The 23953-nt window shown below is 36.1% G+C and overlaps 2 protein-coding genes across 2 annotated transcripts in view; one reads left to right on the plus strand and one right to left on the minus strand.

Moving 5' to 3' along the window:
* TRPM1 (transient receptor potential cation channel subfamily M member 1) overlaps window positions 1-23953 on the plus strand; it is a 191495-nt gene that overhangs the window by 59870 nt on the left and 107672 nt on the right. The gene's annotated exons all lie outside the window — the stretch shown is intronic.
* On the minus strand, window positions 11416-14449 carry LOC123238068 (protein DEK-like). Its single transcript, XM_044665397.1, is given in 3 exon segments — window positions 11416-13817; window positions 13819-13994; window positions 13997-14449. Coding segments are annotated over 3 exon segments (1116 nt in total). The 5' UTR covers window positions 14241-14449; the 3' UTR covers window positions 11416-13121.

Here is a 23953-nt window from a genome sequence, read left to right on the forward strand (position 1 = left end):
AGTGTGGAGGGGGTGGGGGTGGGGTGGTTGCTCAGCTCGCGATTGAGTGGGTGAGAGCCCTTTTTAGCTTGGAAATGTCTCGATTCCACGTACCTTCCACGCTGTGCCCTGTTGTGGGGTTCCTCCGTTCGTCTGGACTTGTTTTTATGTCCCCTTGAGGAGTTTTGTATGTTTCGGTCAGGAGAGGTTAAGAGCTGCTTCTTACTCTGCCGCCATCTTAACCCGGAACTGGATGCTGTATTTTGTCAAAGGCTTTTCCAGCATCTATTGAGATAATCATGTGATTTTTGTTTGTTAGACTGTTGATATGGTCAATTATGTGGATGGTTTTCCTAATGTTGAACCATCCTTGCATTCCTGGTATAAATTCCACCTGATCATGGTGGATAATCTTCTTAATTACTTGCTGGAGTCTACAAAATCTTTTTAATTTAATATAATCAAAATTATTTATTTTACATCTCATAATATTTTCTATCCTTTGTTTGATCATAAATTCTTCCTTTCTCTATAGATCTGACAGGTAAACTATTCTATGCTTCCCTGATTTGTTTATGGTATCACCCTTTATGTCTAAATCATATATCCATTTGACCTTATCTTGGTAGAGGGTGTGAGATATTATTCTATACCTCATTTCTGCCAATCTATTTTCTAGTCTTCCTAGCAGATTTTGTCAAATATTCTTGAGTTCTTATCCCCAAAACTGTGATCTTTGGGTCTATCAAGCACTAGATTGCTAAAGTCATTTACCACTATATATTGGGTATCTAATCTATTCCACTTATCCACCATTCTATTTCTCAGCCAGTACCAGATTGTTTTGATTAGTGCTATATAATATAGGTTGAGATCTAGTATTGTTAGGCCACCTTCCTTCATATTTCTTTTCATTAATTCTCTTGTGTAGCAATCCAGGTATGTATTAATCTTGAAAATATTTTAGGGGTACTCAAAAGCTGACTCTTATGAACTGTAACCTTGAGTTCAGTTAAGACCTTAACCGTGTCAAATTCCTAACCCATCCCTAAGGCTACACTCTGGAAGACTGACCAGGTATCTCAGGATCTTTGTTTTGCCAATAACAATCAATTAATATTTGTATCAGTCAAGCTTAGATGCCTTAAGTCAAAATAATTCCTGATCTAGGCATTAGCTATACCTATTGTTTTAGGATCCAGCAGCTTGTGAAGATTACCTCATAATGTTAATTGATCAGATCACTATCTGATTTTCATTCTCCCTTCCCCCTTTCCTGTTGTTACCCCAATAAAAAATCAGTATATTCGGGCTAAGAGTGAAGCTCTTTCCACCAGAGTTAACCTTGCTGTCAGACCTACTTTATACTGGAACTCTCTGCATCTCTGTGTCTTTCTTCTCACCTTATGACCTCCTTTCCTTAGACTTTAATTTTCCACCCATATTTTCAGTCTCTAGTTCTCCTTTCTAGTGTTCTACCGACAAGGAACTTTAGTGAAGTTGGTGGACGACTTCATTTTAGAACCCAACGTGGGGCAAGATAAGACATATTCAGGTTAGAAGGAAAGTCTAAGAGTGGGGCGGTTGGAACAAAGAGTTCTGAATGGTTTCTGCCTCTAATTCTGTCCTCACTAGTTTCCAAGTTAGTCAAATTGCTGGCATGACTTTATGTCCCTTTTCTTATCCTTGTCTTAAATTCTGTTCAATGAGATCCCATTCTCACACCATGAGTATACCTACTTCTAGAAACTCAGGATAGCATTGCAAAATTACTTTAATCAATGCCTGAAGATTTGTTTCTGTTACCCTACAGTCTTGTGTAAGAAAATATTTGGCAGCCATGTTGAGTCAAGGATGATGGACAGTTGCCTGCTTAGAATGCAGAATGGAACGAGCTTGGCATGAGCCAAGGCAGTTGGGCTTGGGTATAAAAGGAACAGATCTGAACTCATCTGGGTCTCAGTTAGAGATATTTGAGTGAGGGTGGATAAGGTTTAGGTAATAGTCTATACTTTTTTATTCAGCAACCAGCTTCAGCTATTATACTGATACAAGTGTGTTCCATCGATCTCTGTTTCCTGATTTATAAACACCAAGAAGATCTGCAAAGACAACTATCATTCAGCAGGGTCAACCTTAAATCAGGGCTGAGGCTTGTGGGGCCTCAGCTGGGCTGTCAGCCAACCAAGATCCTTGATCTGCATTACAATATCAAGTGAAGATTCAACATCAATCTATCCATCTAGATTATTTAGGATTCCCAATTCCCACTTTCCATCAATTACCCAGTTTCCCTTTCCCTAATCTCATCAATTATTAAATTATCCTATAAGAAATAACTTACCTGTGAGTGTCTCAAGGACCTAGTGGGCTTCAGTTGACTGTTTCCTGTGTCATCTTAGGAAGGGGTTATTTCAATATACCTTTAATCAACTTCTAAGAACAAATCTGCAGTCAGATAGATCAAATTAATAAAGTAATCCTTATAGATCAAATTCACTATAGTGAATTAAGTAAAGAGATATAGCCATCAATATCAAACTTACTGGGCTTCAGTTGGACAAGGATTAGCTGAATTCCATTATCAGCTCATTCCTTATTTTGGCGGTTAGCCTTGGGTTACTGTTATCCATCTGGGGATTGGAGCAAGCAGATTCTACACTTTCTCCTCTTAACATCAGCTACATTGGGGTTTGATCTTTTGGATTCACTACTATATCTTGGTGTCCCATTAAGACTCAACACTCCCAATTAACTCAGTCCCTAGAATCACCATAACACCTGTCTCTGTATCAAAGATTTTGACAAGTATATCTAGCAAGTATGAGAAGACAGTTTTTGACCCACATTCAAATTGTCTGGCAACTCACCCCAATAGCCACTTGAGGTCTGTTGAACATCTCAAGTCCTAAACTGCAATCTTCCTTCCTGGTGTCCAAAAGCCACATTACTTTTGTTCTTCCTGATGAATATCATTATTTTTTCTAGTTCTAGAAAATAATTTTGGTAATTTGATTGATATGACAAGGAATCAGTAAATTAATTTGGGTAGAATTTTCATTTTTATTATATTAGCTCAGCTTACCAAAGAGCAATTAATATTTTGGATTTGACTTTGTGTGAAAAATATTTTGTAATTGTGTTCATATGATTCCTGTTTTTCTTGGCAAGTAGATTCCTTGGTATTTTATTATCTAGAGTTATTTTAAGTAGAATTATTTTTTATCTCTTACTGCTAGAATTTGTTTGTAACATTTAGAAATGCTGATGATTTATATGGGTTTATTTGTATCCTGCAACTCTGATAAAGTTATCAAGTATTTCAATTAGTTTTTTAGTTGATTCTCTAAGATCCTCTAAGTATACCATCACATCACCTGCAAAGAGTGGTAGTTTAGTTTTCTCATTGTCTGCTTTAATTCTTTTGATTTCTTTTTCTTCTCTTATTGCTAAAGCTAGCATTTCTAGTACAATATCAAATAATGATAGGGATAGTGGACAGTCTTGCTTCATCACTGATCTTTTTGGGAAAGCTTCTAATTTGTCCACATTACAGATATTTGCTAATGGTATTAAATAGAAACCACTTATTATTTTGAGGAAAGGCCCCCTTGTTCCCAAGGTTTCTAGTGGTTTTAATAGGAATGGGTGACGTATTTTGTCAAAGGTTTTTTCTGTACATATTGAGATAATCATGTGATTTCTATAAGTTTTTTTTAATATGGTCAATTATATTGATAGTTTTCTTAATATTAAACCAGCACTGGATTCCTGGTATAAATCCTATTTGGTCATCAGTGAATGATCCTTATGATGTTGCTGTAGTCTCTTTGCTAGTATTTTATTTAAAATTTTTGCATTTATATTCATTAATAAAATTGGCCTTTAATTTTCTTTCTCTGTTTTTGCTCATCCTGGCTTGGGTTTCAGGTCCACATTTGTGGTATAAAAGGAATTTGGTAGGACTCCTTCTTTATCTATTTTCCCAAATAGTTTATATAGTATTGGAATTAACTGTTCTTAAATGTGCAATAGAATTCACTTGAGAATCCATCTGGACCTTGAAATTTTTTCTTAGGGAGTTTATCAATGGCTTCTTTAATTTCTTGAGATAGGATTATTCAAGTATTCTATTTCCTCTTCTGTTAATTTGGGAAATTTATATTTTTGTAACTCTTCATCCATTTCACTTATAAGATTTATTGGCCTCTAATTGGACAAAATAAATCTAAATTATAACTTTAATTTCGTCTTCATTGGTGTTGAATTCACCTTTTCATTTTTGATACTGGTAGTTTGTTTTTCTTCTTTCTTTTTTTTAAATCAAATTAACCAGAGCTCTATCTATTTTATTTGTTTTTCCTCATACACAAAACCAATTCCTTGTCTTATTTATTAATAAAATGGTTTTATTACTTTTAATTTTTATTCATTTCTCTGATTTTTAGGATTTCCAATTTAGTCTTTAATTGAGGATTTGTAATTTGTTCTTTTTCTAGTTTCTTTCATTGCATGCTCAATTCATCGATATGCTTTTTTTCTTTTTTTTTAAACCCTTACCTTCCATCTTGGACTCAATACTGTGTATTGGTTCCAATGCAGAAAAATGGTAAGGGCTAGGCAATGGAGATTAAGTGACTTGCCCAGGGTCACACAGCTAGGAAGTGTCTGGGACCAGATTTGAACCCAGGAACTCCAATCTCTGGACCTGATTTTCAATCCACTGAGCCACCCAGTTGCCCCCTTTCTATTTTCTTCATATAAACATTTAGAGATATAAATTTCCCCCTTGTACTGCTTTGCATATATCCCATGAATTTTGATATGTTGTCTTCTCACTGTCATTATCTTTACTAAAATATTGTTTCTATAATTTGTTTTATGGCCCATCCTTTTTTTTAGAATTAGATCATTCAGTTTCCAATTAATTTTTAATTTTTCTTTCCATGGACCCTTATTGATTATAATTTTTATTCTCTTATGTTCTGAAAAGGATACATTTATTATTTCTTCTTTTCTACATTTGGTTATATAGCTTTTATGCCCAAATACATGGCCATTTTTTAATAGGTGCCATGTAGTGCGGAGAAAAAGGTATATTCCTTTCTATTTCCATTCAGTTTTCTCCAGATATCTATTAAATATACTTTTCTAAGATTTCATTTACTTCCTTAACTTTCTTATTTATTTTTTGGTTATATCTATCTAGTTCTGAGAGGGGAAAATTAAAGTCACCCATTAATATAGTTTACTTTCTATTTCTACCTAAAGCTCATTTAATTTCTTCTTTTAAAATATGGAGGCTATACCATTTGGTGCATGTATATATTTAATATTGATATTACTTCATTGTTTATTGGACCTTTTATCAAGATGTAATTTCCTTCCTTATCTCCTTTAATTAGATCTATTTTGCTTTAGCTATATCTGAGATCATGACTGCTACTCCCCTTTTTTAGTTTAGCTAAAACATAATAAATAATCCTCCAGCCCCTTCTTTGTGTGTCTTTCTGCCTCAAATGTGTTTCCTCTAAACAACAAATCATAGGATTCTAGTTTTTAATCCACTCAGCTATCTGCTTCCATTTTATGGGGGAGTTCATCCCAACCCCTTCCATTTCAAACCTATGAAAATAGACAATAAATTCACATTTATGCAGAATCCAAACAAGAAGAAAGCTATAATGTTTATTATAGCTATAATTATGTAATTGTTTTAGCTTATAGCTATAATTCTACAAAGCTAAAATATTTATTACATTGCTATTGCATAAAAGCAGGATGCTTATCACATTAATCTAGAAAGGCAACACAGTACAGTGAACAGAGTGCTATTTGGGGAAATAGAAAGAACTCAGATCAAATTTTGCCCAGGGTTATTGAGCTAAGAAGTATCAGTGCTATTCTTTAACCTTTCTAAACTTCAGTTTCCTTATCTTTCAAATGGAAAAAATAATACCTTCAGGTATCATAAGGTTGTTGTGAGGATCAAATGAGATAATGGATGCAAAATGTTTTACAAAACCTTCAAGTAGCCTACGAATATAAGGTATTATTATCCAAAGGCAAATAAATAAATTATGTTCCTTCAAAATCTGGTGTCACCTGTATTTTTATTATATTCCTGTTCTTTGAAAATGTAGCAATATATATATATAGGTTACATAATAATAATAAAATAATAATAATAGCTACCATTTATATACTTTCTATGTAGATGGCACATAACTAGTATCTCATTTCATTCTTACAACAACCTTGAGAGGTAGATACCTTATCTTGATTTTACAGATGATGAAACTGAGGCAAATAGATTTTTAAGTGACTTGCCCATGGTTACATAAGTTGGTAAGTGTCTGAGCCTGGAACTGAACTCAGTTCTTTCTCACTCCAGGCCCTATACTCTATCCACTGTGCCACTGAAAAGCCCCAGAATTACATAATGACCATTAGGTAACCAGAATTGTAGATTAACTTTAATACTCCACTCTCTGATATATATAAATGGGATTTTTAAAACATAGAGTTTCTTTTGTGTTAGGGGACCAACAATAATATACAATCTTCCCCTTATGAGAACACAACCAAAGGAATCGGAATATATGGCTGGCTGATTTTTTAGTTCATTTCTACTGTTGGAAAAAAAAAGCACAAAACTCCATTTTTTTTCTTAAGGAGAAGGCAGCTAGGTGGCCAAGTCTGGAGCCAGGGAGATCTGAGTTCAAATTTAGCTTCAGACATGTACCAGCTATGTGATCTTGGACAAGTCACTTACCCTTATTAGCTTCAGTTTCCTCTTCTGTAAATGTGCTAGAGAAGGAAATGGCAGACCACTCCAGGATATTGGCCAAGAAAACTCCAGTTGGGATCACAATGAATCAGACAAAACTGAAATGACTGAACAACAAAAATCCTTAAGGAAAAGTATGTATGCAGAGTATTGGATCTCAGATTTAGAGTTGAGAATTTAGGGATTACCTAATCTAATCCTCTCAGTTTACAAATTAAGAATTTAACCAAAGCCCATAGAACATAAGTGACTTTCCCAATATGAAGCAGGTAATAGAACAAATCCAGAGCATTTTTAAACCAGTCATAGACAGATCACAATCTTCCCTGGTGGAAACCACACCAGGATTTTGTCACATTGAAAAAACCATAGATCCTTTATGTATTCACATATGTGCATGGTATTTACTGAAAATACAAACGTAGAGAATAACTTTAAGATTGGTATAGAATTTTCCTAATGACAGTTCACTGAAATAAGACTAGGTCAGTGATGGGCAAGGAAAGGAAATGCTCATCTGTCAGTCTGTTTCTAAGGCAACTCTTCTGAAGTTTCATTGTATTGTATCCTACTCATTGTATTCATCAGATTAGGAATAATGTTGCACAGCCAGATAGAATATTTCAGAGGGTTGCAGCTGGCCCATGTGTGTAGTTTGCCCATCACTGGATATGTAATCATTATTATCCCTATTTGACAGATGAGAAAATTAATATACAGAGATAAAGTAAGGTATGCACAGGTTCACATAGGACAGTGAGAAAGGAACAAGCATTTATTAAGTGCCTACTATAATGTCAGGCACTGTGCTAAATGCTTTATAAATCATTTGATCTCCACAACAACCCTTTCAAGGTAGATGCTTGCTATTATCCACATTTTACAGATCAGGAAATGGAGGCAGACAGAGATTAAGTGGTTTGTCCAGGATCACAGAACTAATATGTGTCTTGGACCCAGTTTGAAGTCAAGTCTTCCATATTCCAGACCCCATGCTCTCACCACTATGCCATACTTAGAACTATTGAGTAGCCCAGCTGGGACTCACACACAGTTTTTCTGACTCAAATGCCAATGATTTTTCTACTGAATAGTATTAATTGTCTAGGAGAATGGTGTCTTACCATTGTAGGATATTGTATAATGGAAAAAACACAGCCTCTGGAATTGAGAAGAACTGGGTTCAAATCCCTCCTCTGATGTTTACCAATTGTTCCTTATTGGGTAGATCACTTAATCTCTCTGGGCCTCATATTCACTTATTTGTATATAAAATAAATGGGCTGGGCAAGACAGTTTCTGAGACTGCTTCCAGATGTAAAGTGTAAAAATAAAATAAGCAAACCAGGTAGGAGGAAAATAAAGGTTCAAAATTGTTTCAGATACATTTGATAGATGTTATTAAAAGTATCTTCAGTGGTAAAGTGAAATGAAGCTCAAAGATGAACTTCTCTTCAGGGCCAGGTGCAAGGAACGCTAAAGAGACTCTTGTTTAAGAAAAATAACTTTTTATTTAAAATATATAAGGGTAAAAGGATTTCTAATTTTAAGGGATTCTAACTCCACCCAAATAAATTCCCAAGTTTTGCAAGGAACTGCTTCTCCTGTAGTTCACAGGCTATGCTAATCCTTCCTGATCTAACTTAAAAAAATTATACTATTCTATCTAAAACTACTACTATAATTCTTAACTTTGCCTTTAAGTTATAAAGATAACCAAGGCTAGCTGGTTGAGTCTCCACAAGAATTAAGTTAGGACTCTGAACCTTAAAAGACTCAGAATCCAAACCAAAGACCAGGTTTTCTTTGGTCTTTTCAGAGTTTAACCAATCTATACACAGTAACAGATAATTAAATAGTGTTTTCCAAGTTGGAAAAGAAAACACTTCACTTCTTCAAGTCTTTCACTCAGACAGAGATAGAGAGAGGCAAAGACGTTACCTTCTCTAGCCCTGAGAGAGAAAAGATCTTATGTGTGACTCTGTCAACTTCCAGAAGCCAACTGTCAAAATGCCACACCCAGAGAGTGTAACCGTCATAGAATAAGGGTTACAACTGCCAACTGTTGAAATTAACACTCTCTCTCAGCTCTATTTGAAACTCCAATTCTTCCTTTAGCCAGCTTCTCCACTTATCTCTAAACTTATAAAACAATACTTATTTTCTAATATCATCCTTATAAAATCTATGATCCTTCACCCGTCATGCACTTGGTTTATATGTGTTGAGGAGATAAACTCATTTATTACCTGCTTCATATTCAGATAGTCACTTAAGTGCCATGGGCCTCAGTTTCCTCACCTGAAATTGAGAAGATTGGACTACTGACCCCTGTTCTAAAGGAGTTTACATTCTAAACTTTGGCCATGCTATCCTTTATAAGCTAAATTTTCATCATAAGTCCAAATAAATGCATTTTGAACACATACATTATGAACTCAGGGTTAGTTTCAATTTGGAAAGGACTGGGGGGAAATGGGAGATACATTTTTTTAAACCCTTAACTTCTGTGTATTGGCTCCTTGGTGGAAGAGTGGTAAGGGTGGGCAATGGGGGTCAAGTGACTTGCCCAGGGTCACACAGCTGGGAAGTGTCTGAGGCCAGATTTGAACCTAGGTCCTCCTGTCTCTAGGCCTGGCTCTCAATCCACTGAGCTACCCAGTTGCCCCAGCCTGAGATACATTTTTAAAAGAGGAGATAATAAGCTTTGGAAATGACTTTAGATTTTAGACATAGACAAAAACTAAAATTTGAGATAAGCATGGAAGAGAATATGTTCTAAATGAATCACTGTAATTCCAACAAGAATTATCTCCCATTCCAATTCTTCACTTTGAGCTCTGTGGAGAAGTGCTCCTAAGTCTTGTGTACCCCATTCTTTATCACATAGGTGACATCTGCAATCTCATTTGTGAATCCTATGACTACTACACTTTTTTATAATCATATTTGTGTTGATGTTTGTATGTATGTGGGGTGGGGTAGGTATATGGGGAGAGGTACTGTAAATACATTTGCAAGAAGATATTTTGGACCAGGATAGTTGCCGGTTGCTGAGTTGGAATATAGAATGCAGGGGTGGCATGAGCTGGCATGAGACCAAAAAGTCAGTTGAGATGAGCCTATAAATTAAGAGAGATTTCTAGCTTTGGGGTCTCAATCTGGAGATACGGTGGGAGCATAGGTATCTCAGGATTATGTCTTAGCTAGGTTAACTTAAATCTCTTAGAATTAGTTATCTAGGCTGCTCACTCTCATCCAACGCTAACAGCATCCAGCTTTAAACATCATCAACAATATACAAATTTGCTAAACACCAACAAGAAGATCATCTCTGTTAAATCAAATCAACTTGAACATCAATTAATCAGAGTTAGACCTTAGGCCTGACCAAGGCAATCTTCCTGGAAGGCTTCAGGAAATCAGCTTCTCCTGAAAACTTCAAAAAATTTAATATAACTTCATTAGTTAGACAAGGTTTTAGGATTCATCCTTAATCCCTCTTTCCTTAATATTTCAACCCATCCTTTCCCTAACCTCATTTATCAGCATTAAATAAGTTAATAGAGAGAAGCTGGTAATGACCTGTTCTTTACTGAAGATTCCAAGGGGAAGTTGTTAGTTAAATCTTCTCCTTTACATCACTAAATTTATCCAAAAGCTTATTGATCTTCTGTTATCAGGATCAACCAACCACAGTCAGAAATAACATCTTAAAATAGTTTGAGTTTATCAACCTTCATTTCATCAAAAGAACTAAGTTCATTTAGCACTGATAGTTGGGGGAAAATCTTCTACTTCCTCATTGTTCAGCTTATAAAGATGGAATTAATTGAATGAAGGGGCCTGTCAGCTGATTCAACACAACCACATCCAGCTGCAAAGTCACTGAAGCTCATTTATACTCCTTTATAGGAGGTCTCCCAAACTCCTTTACAGCTTCATTTACCACCTTTTACAGTATAGAGTGAAGCAAAAATCATGATGTAGTCAAGGAAAAGAGGGGCTTAGACGCAATGATCTCTAAGTTCTTTTCTACTGTAGATATTCTATAGCTCTAATGATTCCATTCTTTTCTTAGGCCATTAGGAAGAATACAATTTTCCCTCGGCATGGAATTATTAGTGATGATTAAGCACATTGACATAATGAGTTAAATAAGTTTTGTGGATTAGCTTGGGAACTCGACCACTATTTATAACACCATTTCTATGGGGGAAAATGTTTCCAGGTTCTAAAGAAACAAGTTTTTAAGTTCACATCAAACCTATTTAAGCAAACCTATTGATAGTATGGGAAGCCATTTATGAATCCATTTTGCTGGGGAAATACAACATATACAGTAAACAATTAAAGAACAATACAGGACCATGGATTTAAGCATTAAGTTGCAAAAAGTAGTACTCTTAAGTAGACTCTATAACAGTTTCTCAGGTATAAAGAAAAGGGAAAAACCTAGTAGAGCACAACCCATCTGTGAGTTGTAGACTTACTTCAAAATTGTGCCCTTGGTCATAGTTTTGCTTTTATACAATTATAAATGGCAACCAGGGAAAGCATTTCTCCAGTTTGTACTTTTTTACTTTTTTTTTTTTTTTTTTTTTTTTTTTTTTAGTACTCACAATTTTAATTTTTTCACTGACAAGTTTCACAGGAAAAAAAATGAACTTTTATTTTAAAATCAGAAGTCAATTTTGAGATCTGCTTTAAGGTTAGTTTAAAGTAGCTTATTCCAGTCATCTGAATTAATAAGCATACCCTAAAGTTCTAATAAATTTTATTCAAGGAAAAAGTCAAACATAACTGCCTATTAAAAGGAAACACCAAGTGCTGCTTTGCCACATGGAAAACACCATTCAAACTTGACATTTCAGTAATTAACACTATGCCTTGATACAAAGACAATTAAATGTTTCTTATTAAAATGCTTCACATGCCAAATGTTTCCCTTTTACAGATCAAAATTGTTTCAGAATTAGATACAATAAGTTCATCTGGCAAAATGATTTAAGATATTGTCAACATAAAATAAAATGAGTTATTTTGGTCTCATGAAGAATCACCTGCAGAGAAATAATTTCTTCTGTTGAGGTCAACTAACATCTTGATTGGCCAAAACTTTTATAATCCAGCAGCCCTGTGACATATCTCTCCATTAATGTGAAAATAAATGTACCATTGGCTTTTTTGAGCAATACTTTTAGTCACAAGGGTCTGCTGCTGACGAACACTATGTAACTACATTATCTTCATTTGGCATTTGTTTAACTTCTACATCATTACTACAAAAGTAGTCTGTTTCCTGTGAATAGTAATATGTGTTATGTGGGCAAAATCAGTTAAATGGAACTGAATTCAAGTTTATTATGAGCTGGAGGTGGTTATATTCATCTGAGCCTTTCTCCAAAGTTTCTGAAGCAGTTTTGATTTCTATATGTGCTAAAGTTAATCCTTGAAATATAAAATGCATTTGCAGTCATATTGTAAAGCTAGCTATAGGAGTATTATACTTCCTAAATAAAACAAAGAGTTAAGTGGAAAAGAATGAGTAAACTACTAACTACTTCTTTAGCATTATCTTTGTAACTTCCACTTCTCCATCATAACCTTCTGGCAGAACACTGACATGAACTTCATGTTATAATTCTAAAGATACATAGATTTAAAAATTGATTTGCACAAAGAAATATGAAAACCTTATATACAACAAATCTGTTTTTTAAAAGTACAAAAATAACATCTATGCCAATTGTTTTATCATGCTGATAATTTGCAGTACATATTTAAGATAGTTCAGATTTAATCACCCAAATATTCATAGCATGTATACTGTATATCCTGAATATAATGAACACACTACCGCAAGTTTAGAATATTTGTCAGAATGTGTATTCAAAATATTTTCTATACCAAATACTACAATAACCCAAACTCTGCATGTATAAGATGCCAATAGTTACAACTTTTTTCTACTTGATTATTAAAAGAATTCATTAGCAAGCTACGAATATTAAGCACACTAAAAGCTACAACAGTCTAAGAGTCCATTACCTTATATAAAGAAATCCAAAATGTACAAAATACACAACTATAAAAAAAAGCAGGGAACATTCATTGCCATGCAAAAATCTTAACTAATAAAACTGCATAGAAATGCAATTTAAAAGGGGTGAACTCAAACAAATTTTTACATTAACACTTATGACACAAATTCAGCAGTCAATTCTGCTTAACACAATGCTTGACCAACAAAGATTTAGAAAAGGAAATACATTCTTTTTGCTGGTGTTTATCAGATCTTTGAATTCACGGGAACACTCCAAATCAGCAGCCTTTATAAATTATCTCTGTCTCATGAAATTAACTCTTTAACAGTCTTTTTAATGAAATCTTTTCTTTCAGACAAATCATAAGCAGGATAGTTTTCATATACCTCTTTGCAAATCTGTTTCATTGTTACTTCCTCCAAGTTGGCACTGGCCAGAAGTTTCTTTACAGTCTCTTTTAGTTCTTCATCTGTAGGAGGTTTCTTCAGCTTTTTAATTAAAGGTTCATCGTCTGAACTATCTTCAGATTCACTTTCTTTTTTGGAATTATTTTGATTTTTCTTAGTGGTACTGCTATCTGCCTTCTTGACATTGGCACTTTTTACAGATTTTTTGCTTTTAGAAGGAGTTTTTGGTTTAGGTTTTTCTTTTTTAGATGTCTTTTTCGGTGGCTCTTCTTCACTTTCTTTATCTTCTTCCTCTGAAGAATCCTTTTCTTTTTTTTCCTCTTCACTACTAGATTCATCTGATAGAATTTCAGGACATTTGGTACGCTTAGCCTTCCTTGACATTCCAGAGCTGCTCCGTTCCTTTTTACTACCTTTGCTTGGTGTTTTTTTTGACTTGGGCAATGGCTTGCCAGAAGGTTTTGGATGCATCAAGAAATTCAAGATCCTGGTTACCAATTCACTATTTATTCCTGATCTCTCTAAATCGAGAACTTCACAGATGCTCTTTAACATGGCATTCCTAAATTTTTTCAACATTTCTTCCTTTTTTTTTATATTGGTCACTTCCTTTTTCAAATGGAAAGCCACTGAACTGACCCACATTCTTCTTCAGAGACGCTACTGTGCCTGGCCTGTTGTAAAGCAGTTTATGAAGATTTCTGAGTTCATCAGTTTTCTTCTTACTTAGAAAGAAGTGTATTCTTTCAATTTCACAAAGTTTCTGTCCTTTCCTTGGGCAATTGTAAATGGTTCCCTTTGTAGAGAAGATACTTGCATTGTCAATCTCTCTACTTTCTTCTTCTCTCTCTTACCTTCTACAATGAGACTCTTTTCTTTTTCTTCCTCCTCTTCCTCCTCATCTTCCTCCTCCTCTTCTTCTTCACTCTCTTCCTTGTCGGGAACCTCAGGGTCTCTCTTAGATGCGGGCTGGGAAGAAAGATCCTCCCCCTCTGGGGTGGGAGCTGATGAAGACATGCTAACAACCTAATTTTTTTCCTCGAGGCGGGAAAGGAGATCCAAGGGAGCCCCAGGGGATAGCCCGCCCCCTAGCGGGGGGCGGTGCTGGAGCACAGAGCCCGGCCCGTGCACCCTCCGCAGCTCGACCCCCGCGCCTCAGTCAGCGGCATCAACCGCCAACGAGTGGCTGGGCCCGGGCAGGGGGCGCGGCGGCTCTGGAGCGCCTCTGCTTCAGCAGGCCGCCCGGGCCCAGCGGCGTCAGTCTGTACTTTTTTACTTCTAATGTCACTCTCTCAGCTTCTCATGAGACTAAGAAGAAAAAAATATGGCATTTCAAAAGCACAGAAGAAAATAACACCATTCTCACTATAAGCAAATTACAAATGCTACTTTCTTCAGGGAGCCTTTCCATTCTCCCAACTGGTAAAGACCTATCTCTACTCCCTACCCTTTCCCTTGAAGCTCATATAAGTACATATAAATATTCTTCTAATGCCCTTAGGTATTATTTTGTACTGTAATTATCTCTAGCAGTTTAGTCTACTGACTAGAAAGCTAAATCTTGAAGCCACAGAGATCAGGATTCAAGTTCTGCCTCTAGCAATATCGACTCTGTGATCCAAGGCAAATCACTAACTTCTCTGTGTTCTATACAACTCTCTAAGACTATAAATTGCAGAAAAGATGCTGACCTGCATTCATAGAACAAATTTCCTTACCTAAGCAAGACTTCTCTGTACCAAGGAAATCATGGGTCCAATCACTATCCCTATAAATGTTTCAGCATGAGTCATATCCTCTTGTCCCCACAGATTGTACACTCTATGAGTACAGAAATTATATTTTTTTATCTTTCTCATTTCCTACCATGCTTAGAACAGTTCTCTGCATTCAATGAAGACTTGAAAAATGTTTGAGTTCACTTGTTGAATGGATGAGAAAAGGAAACACACAAATGAAGGAAGGTCATTCTACCTACTGGCAGAAATGAGGGTTTGAGATTATGGAGTGGAAAGAATGCTAAACTTGGAGCCAGTTAGAGTCTGAAGATTAGCTAGGTTTTAAGATCTTTTGCTTACTCTTGGTGTGTACAGTCATAATCAGACTCTGAGAGCTGAGAGTCTCACCTTGATTGACAGATGAAGACAGTTGGAGACATTGGAATGTTCCCAGAGGCCATGAGGAGGAAAGGCAGTTGGCCAGAAAGGATATAAATACCCTTGCAGCCCCCTGACAGGGACTCTTGGACCCCTTTTGTCTTTTGGGAGACCATTTTGGCTTTGCCTTTGCCTTTGCCTTGGCTGAGCTTTGCCTAAACTCTTGCCTTGGACATTTGATCTTGAACATTGATTGACCTGTGGGTCACTCCATGGATCCTCTGATTCTCTCTGAATCCGTAGATATTTAGGCACCTAAACCATCTCTAGATATTTAGGTATCCCGGGCCTGGGGGTGGGGGGGATCTGGGAAGTGGGTAGGAGAAGAAGAGGGTGGTAAGGGTAGTATTTCCTGAAGGCTGTAGGACTGGCAAAACAACTAGCAGTAAGAAGCTGAGAGAAACCATCATCAATATATGTGACATCCAAACAGATTGCTTACTCTGGTTTGGCCGTGGCCAGGCTGAGGCAGAGGAGGTGAAAAACAAGAGCCCAGCATTACTGTACAGCCTACAGTCCTCAGGGATTATTGTCTTAGCTTAGTGATAAGGTCTCCTATTCCCCAACCTGTTCCTGAGCATTCCTTTCCCTTGTATACAACATAGATAAAAGTTATTAAGTACCTTCCTGGAGTCGTTATTCCATCACCACTCTGGGGAGGGAGCAACGTAGTTAGATGAACATTATCCAAGGCTGATAGAGCCCAATACCAATAACCAATCAACCCTAGGTGGGATCTGAAAGGGTTACCCATCCATTGACCTTTAGGGATCCTGCCTGGGCACTGTTATAAAGAAGGGCAGTTATTATGTTATTATAACAACCAGCTGGGTGGCAGGACTCAGGTGTCCCTGCACCAGCCAACAGGGGAACCAAACCACAGCTTACTCAGATTATATACAGATTAACAACAACTATAATAACTAGCCTTAGTAATATTAGTAGCAGTATCAAGATTACTCTCTTCTTTTTATAACAGTACTTGGGAAGATGGGTAATTTGTCTGTGTGTAAGGGCTTCAGCAGCCTTCCCAGTCTCTTAAATGAAGACATGAAAGGAAAGCTCAAATCATCTGAGCCATTCTATCAAAAATAAAATATTTGGTAAAGGCATTTTTCCACCATTAGGCAATTTGAGCCATTTGCCCACTTCCACCCTTGTACCCCCACTGGTTCTGTTTCCATCCTCTTTGACTAATTCTTATTGTAAGTTTCTCCCTCAATAAAATTGGTCTACTTTACCTTTTTTGTGGTCTCTGTCTTGTTCTGTGCTTAACGTTTCATTTTACAGAACTTTGGGATCCCAAACCATATTCAATCTGTATCAAGACACTGGACCATATTCTATCTACCACTCCTAGCTGCCCCAGCTTTCACTAATTTTTAAAAGGAGAGGGCTCGATTAGATGATTCCTAAGGCACCTTTTGGCTAAATTTCAATGATCTAGTCACCTCCTGAAATACAAAATACCTCAAATAGGACCAAGCAGGTGGTGCAGTAGATAGACAGCTGGGGTTAGAGTTAGGAAGACCTGAATTAAAATCCAGCCTCAGAATCTTACCAGCTAGGTGACTCTGGGCAAGTCATTTAACTTCTATCTGTCTCTGTTTCTTCAACTGTAAAATGAGGATAATAATAGCACCTACCTCCCAGGATAGTTTTGAGGAATAAATGAGAAAAAATTTGTAAACACTTAGCACAGTGCCTGGCACATAGTAGGCATTTAAAAATACTTATTCCTTTCTCCTTCCCTTTCCCCTTTTGCTTCCTTTAAATTCAAAGTTCTGGCTTTGGGAAAAATGGGCACATCGATGCAGAATTGGCATAGTTGTGAATTGGTCTAGCCATTCTGAAAAGCAATTTAGAACTATGTAAAAAAAATCACTAAACTTTTCCTTGATCTAGCAATGCCACTCCTTAGCTTATACCTACAAAGAGAGCAAAGATAATTGAAAAGGGTCCATATGTGCAAAAATATTTATTGCAACTCTTTTCATAGTATTAAAAAAACTAGAAACCAGGGGGATACTCACCTATTAAGGAATGTCTATGGTTTATGAACCTAATGCATAAGTGTATCATAAGAAATGACAAAATAGACAAGGTCAGAGGATACTAAGGAAGATCTTTATAACCTAATGCAGAGTGAAGTGGACAGAACTAGGTGAACAATTTGTACAAGAATAATTTTATAAGGGAAAACAACTTTGAAATATCATTAATCATAATTCTGATTAATATGACAAACCATAATTCCAATAACCTGAAAATAAAATATGCTACCTACCTTCTGCCAGAATAGCGATAGACTTAAAACAAAGAATGGACTTAAATGCAAATGTATGAGCCATCCTTTTATATATATATATATATATATATATATATCTACATATGTATATATATATATAGCTATTGTTGAGAATATTTTTTGCTTCACTATGTATATGTGACTCAAAATAACTATGAATCATAGAACACCATTATGTTAGAAATGGCAAGTAGGAGAAAGATATTACATACATGTGATGATTTGGATATGAGAAGTGTTAGAAAAGACATCATCCAGGACATGTAACCAGAGCAAGAGGCAGACCAAGTGAAAGACATCTTCAATATCTTTTCATGAGGTGAAAAACAAAGAATTCTGTGGTGGCAAACCTATGGTATGTGTGCCAGGGAGGCACTCAAAGTCCTCTCTGTGGGCACACATGCCATCACCTCAGAACAGAGTTTGTTACTAGAAAGCCAGAGAAATGTTGGATCAGGCTTCTCCCCTTCCCTTCTCCACATGAGCCTGAGGACATTTCTTACATCAACTACCCCTCTAAAAGTTTCACCGTCACTGGATTAGAAGAACTATTACCTACTTTATGTTGTAATCTAGGCAAACCCTACTTTCAGCAACTTCATTTTTTTCCACTCTGGATGATTAGGTCAATATTTTCAAAGGACTACTTATTTCATTAGGAAATTTCATGCTTGTAGTATAATTATCATTTAGGAATAGGCATATTTGAAGAATGTTGCTACACAGGGAATCCTCCTTTTATACTCTAATCTAGACATCTTCCATGACATTGATGAATTCTTCATATAAATATATATCTCCCTGTTTGATGTCTTCTTAATGATGCATCATTAAAATGACCTCAGCGACTATTTCTGTTATAGACGCCTATAAGATTTTAACATATTCTATGGTGACATCTTGTTTCAGGACAACCTTTAAGGCTATATAATTTATTCTAACAGTTTAAATGTTTTTAAAAGGGTAAACAATAAACATAAACTTCTCATACAGTTGTGTGACTGAAGACATAATCTGTTCCCCTATCAAGACATCCATTAAGGATACCTTAACTGTGTGCACCATTTTCATGAAGATTTTTTAGAATTTAAAAAAGTATACTCATGGGTAATAGTTGTTAGTGTCTTTTCAGTTATTATTTTTGGGTCTAAAAGTACCATTTGTAATTTTTTCTATTCTTCTGGATTTCCCCTCTGAAATATGTTGAGAACAAATTCTTCTGTGCCTTTAAATTTTCATCCTTTCCACCCCCACAAAAAATTCTTTTCATGTATTTGATTATCTACCTCCTCTTCTTGACTTTATCATCTTAAATGTACCCATATACTGTATCAGACACTGAGGTAGAAGATTCCAAAGATGATAATTTCATTCTTGTCACTGATGAAAAGAGATCATTAGAGCGGCAGCTGGATGTCTCTGTAGTTAGAGAGCCAGGTCTAGAGATAGAAGGTCCTGAGTTCAAATTTGGCCTTCCTAGATACTTCCTATCTGATGGACCTTGAGTAAGTCACTTAACTGCAATTGCATAGACTTACTACTCTTCTACCTTGGGAACAGTAGTTAGTATTGATTCTAAGATGGAAGATAAAGGAAAGAAAGAAAGAGAGAGAGAAAGAAAGAAAGAAAAGAAGGAAGGAAGGAAGAGAAAGAAAGAAAGAAAGAAAGAAAGAAAGAAAGAAAGAAAGAAAGAAAGAAAGAAAGAAAGAAAGAAAGAAAGAAAGAAAGAAAGAAAGAGTAGATCATTATAGAAAATGTTAGCAGATTTGTTGTATTTCATGTCTTCTTGTTTTTCTTACTGCTTCATCTGTAAATATTCTTAGTATGATCTGGCTTAGCTAAATCTCACAGCAAGCTATTTGCAGCCTTGTTTCCCACTCTTTTTTTAATTAAATTTTATTTCATTTATTATTTATTTATTAAATTTTATGTCAGCTTTTTATTTAAAATTATATAAGATGATATTACTCCTACTATCCTGGTATCCTCTTCCATATTACTTTTAAAACGACCTTACATTCTAAACCAGTACAATCCTTGATGACATATTTTTCTCTTGTCGAAATGAACCAAGGTCTTCTTGGCTGACTGAGGTTATTTCTGGGCTTTCTCAGCCTCCATATTTTGGCAAATGTTTTGCATTCATTTTAAATCTAAGAAATGATGATAACACTCAACATTTTTAATTTTTGTTCATTGCCAAATTTCAGAGTTCATGGTTTGTTTAAACACATTCAGTTGGGGCTGCTGAAATCATGTGCAATATTTCCTTCAAATCTTTGGCTCTTCTAATTTAATATTGATTTTTACCTTGGCTCTAACTAATCCATGATCTGACTATACAAAGATAACTGACATAACAGTTGCAAAACAGTAACTGCAACAAAAATACTCCATTTCCCTAGTCACTATTACAAGTACACATTCCAAAAGCTTTTTTGGAGAATCAATCTATTCTGTAGATGTTTTGATTAACATCCTAGCATAAAGGTCACAAATGCCTTTGTTGTAACATCAAATTATATACTTAAAGTCATGCGTTGTCTAAAAAAAGGTTTGATTATAGGGTTCATGGTTAGGATGAAAGGAAGAGACAAAAATGGAAAAGAATGAAAATTTTTGAAATCTGTATCAAAATTCCTCCAAATTAAAGCTTTCAAAAAGTATTCTTAGAAGGGTTAATCACTTTATAATCTCCTTAATGAGGGAATTTTTTTGTTTGCTTGCATTTCTAGATTAACTAAATGACATAATGAGCTTTATAAAGTCGAAAGCCACAATACTTCATACTGTTTCTCAAGTTTACTGGACTTCTAATTATCCTCTAGTTGCAACTGAGTTCTCACATACCTCATAGCCACAGCAGCCATGCATTTAACTTGTATTTTTATTGATTAGTGGTTGGATTTTTTTATTTATTTGCTTTTTACTAAAGTCATGTACTGAGGAATAGGAAATACTCAGTAAATGGGATAGAGAGTAAAACTTCAATTAATCAGAATTTTACTAACTAGGAGCCTCAATTAACCAGGTCCTCCTCCTTCCCATCTTTTGCCCCATCTCCCTATGTACATAGCACCCTACTTCTTAAGAAAAAGTGACAAATTCACAAATAGAAACTATCAAGACCTTAAAACAAAAGAACAAAATTCACAGATTTGTTTTGTCAGTCAGTCAAGCAGCTTTCTATATGTTAGGGACACAAAGAAAGGTAAAAAGACAATCGGTGCCCTCTAAGGAGCTCATATTCTAATGGGAGGAGGGAGGAGAAGGAACAAACAAAAATAACTAAGAACATACAAGATATATACAGATTAGATTAAAAAGTAATCCCAGAAAAAATTTAAAAAAAAAGTAACCCCAGAAAGGAAAGCATCAGAATGCAGGGGGGGCTAGAAAAGGCCTTCTGCAGAAAGTGGGATTTGAACTATAACTTGAAGGAAGTCTGGGAAGCTAAAGATGCAGAAGTGAGGAAAGAACATTCTGGGCTTAGAGTACAGACAGGATAAAGGTGTGGAGACCAAAGATGGGATATTGTGTTAGAAGAACAGCAGGTTGGCTAATGAGACTGGATAATAGAGTGTATGGAAATGGATCAAGTATAAGAATGGAAAGATATGGAAGGACCCAGTTATTAAGAGCTTCAGATGCCCTTTAGAAAAGTTTATATTTGATCCTAGAGATAATTGGGGGCCACTGAAGCTTATTGAGTAGGGTGATGACCTGGCCTGGCATACACTTTAGAAAAGTCTGGGGTTGGTAGCCCGAATGCATACATACTTAGCTACATCCACTGTTCTGGACGATAAGAACTAAGCTACAGAATGAAAGTACTGAGAGTAGAAGATTCTAAATCATCAAAGAAACATTAAATCATGTTAAGCATATAGTCATTTCTAAGGAAGGAGTCAAAAAATGTTTTTGGAAATACTTTCAATAAGAGTTGAGGGGAAAAAAAGGAACCTCTAGGTCAGCCTAACTATAAACACTTAATTCCCTGAATATAACATTCTAGCTAATTGCAGTTTCATGGCACATTAGCATATACACCTAAAATATTTTTTCTGAGTATTTTTCCTGTGTTTTTTTGTAATAATATTGAAGAGAACTGGGCTAAGTTAGGGAGAAAATTGTGGAGTGGGAAGAGAAGGCATTTTAGGACCATTTTCATGCAATAATTGCATTTTTGTACATGGGAGACAAGATTATAAAAGAATGAGTGGGTTGGATTGTTTGGGATTTTTAAAAACAAATATTGCAGAATACATATGTCCAAATGAATGAAGTAAGATAATAATCAGACAAGTCTTTTGAAGAACATAGAAGAGTCTAAAATATGGGAGAAAAACAAGGAATTGATTTTTGGAGTCAGAATTCAGGATTCAATTTCTGACTGCCTTTTACTGCTCATGTGACTCAAATCACCTAACTCCTCTAGGCCCCTGTTCCCTCATCTGAAAAGTGACTGAGGTAGTCAAGATGACCTCTGAGAGCTATAGTAGCTCTTAATCCATAATCCTCTGAATCTGTGTATGATTCTAGGAAGGTTGTTCTCCAGAGTAATTGTTTTGCAAAACCTGATACATCGCTATCTACTCATCACAACGTTAAACTGTCTCTTTTTAGGGGAGAGAAAATAAGTAATATAATAGAGTGAAAGGATTAATGATACACAAATCATATGACTCAGAGCAATTCAACATCTTGGACCTCTCAGTTCCCTCAGTTATTGAATGAAGGGATTGGACTAGATCAGTGATTCCCAAAGTGGGTGCTACCGCCTCCTGGTGGGTGCTGCAGCGATCCAGGGGAGCAGTGATGGCCACAGGTGCATTTATCTTTCCTATTATTACTATTAAAATTTTTAAAAATTAATTTCCAGGGGGCTAAGTAATATTTTTTTCTGGAAAGGGGGCGGTAGGCCAAAAAAGTTTGGGCACCACTGGACTAGATGATCTCTAAGGTCTCTTCCAGCTCAAAAATTCTAAACTAATCAGCTGAGACTTCAGCCTTGGCCAAATGAAACCATATGCATGTGTGATATGAAGATGTACACCTCATATGTGGATGGCATTCTCTTGTGACTGCTTTCAGTAGAAACCTTTGGTCCAACTTTAAATAATTTGGGAAAGGATTAAGAGTAATTAATGCCAAGTAACCACTTTCTCTCTTATCCTTTCCCACTTTCCAAAAACTAAAAGCTACCAGTCTAACGAAAAATCTCTGAAAGGACTATTATATCCAATCGTCTCAATTATGCAAAGAGCATAGACATTTTTAGCAGAGGAGAGATTGAGAGAACACTTCAGAGGGAAAAGCTCAGTTAGTTCCCACCCGTTTTCTTGGCTGTCCAGTGTTCTTACAGTTATTTGGAGTCCAGGTTGGGGGAAGGGGGGAGATGGGGGAGAAATGGGAGATTTAGCAAATTGGAGATTTAGGCACCCTCAGAGTGGATTTGTCTGTGCCTCCTTCCACCAGGAGATGAAAATGCCTGCTGGGCTGGGAGATAGGTCATGAGACTTCTAAAGGATTACCTTCAAAAGGGAGTCATGAGGTCCAGCTAAACAAAGGAGAGGCTCACATGCTTGTCATATGAAATTCTCTTCTTAAAAGCGGGGAGGCCTCATCTCCTTAGGGATTTTTCACCCGCCTCAACTGAGATGAGGAAAATAAGAACAGAATTTCTGAACAGGGGAAGGAAAGCTGGGGCAGGGGCCCAGAGCTCAACAGCCTTCCCATGCATATTAGCCATTTCTACCAACTTTAAAAAATCAAACTTTCCAGCCCCAACCAGGTAAGATTTTTGATGCTGTTGAATGCTTTTCATTTGGTGACTATTGCTCTGAATCTCTAATCTCTTTACGCACTAATGCTTCTTGCTCTTAGTTTATGTAGACTATTTGTAACACTCTAGGCTGCCTCAGAAAGTCTTTGAAAAATGCAATTGGCAATGATCTACAATGACTAATCTCGCAAATTGGGCTTGTTCACATTGGGTGGTGAGCAAGGGATGAATAAAACACCAGAACCAAAAAGAAAATTTCTAAACAAGTGACTATTTTGTCTAAATACCAGATAACAGGCAGGTAGAGTGGGGGGTGGGGGGTACAAGTTCTATCTGTGACACATACTGGTTATGTAACCCTAGGTAAGTCATTTAATGTCTCAGTGCTTTCAGGCAACACTCTTTAATTTCAATTCTGGTATAGTTCTGCATTGAGGAAGAGAAGGAAAGAAGGAAAGAAGGAAAGAAGGAAAGAAGCAAA

This window comes from Gracilinanus agilis, chromosome 2 (genome assembly GCF_016433145.1).
Source record: "Gracilinanus agilis isolate LMUSP501 chromosome 2, AgileGrace, whole genome shotgun sequence".
Classification (NCBI taxonomy): Eukaryota; Metazoa; Chordata; class Mammalia; order Didelphimorphia; family Didelphidae; genus Gracilinanus; species Gracilinanus agilis.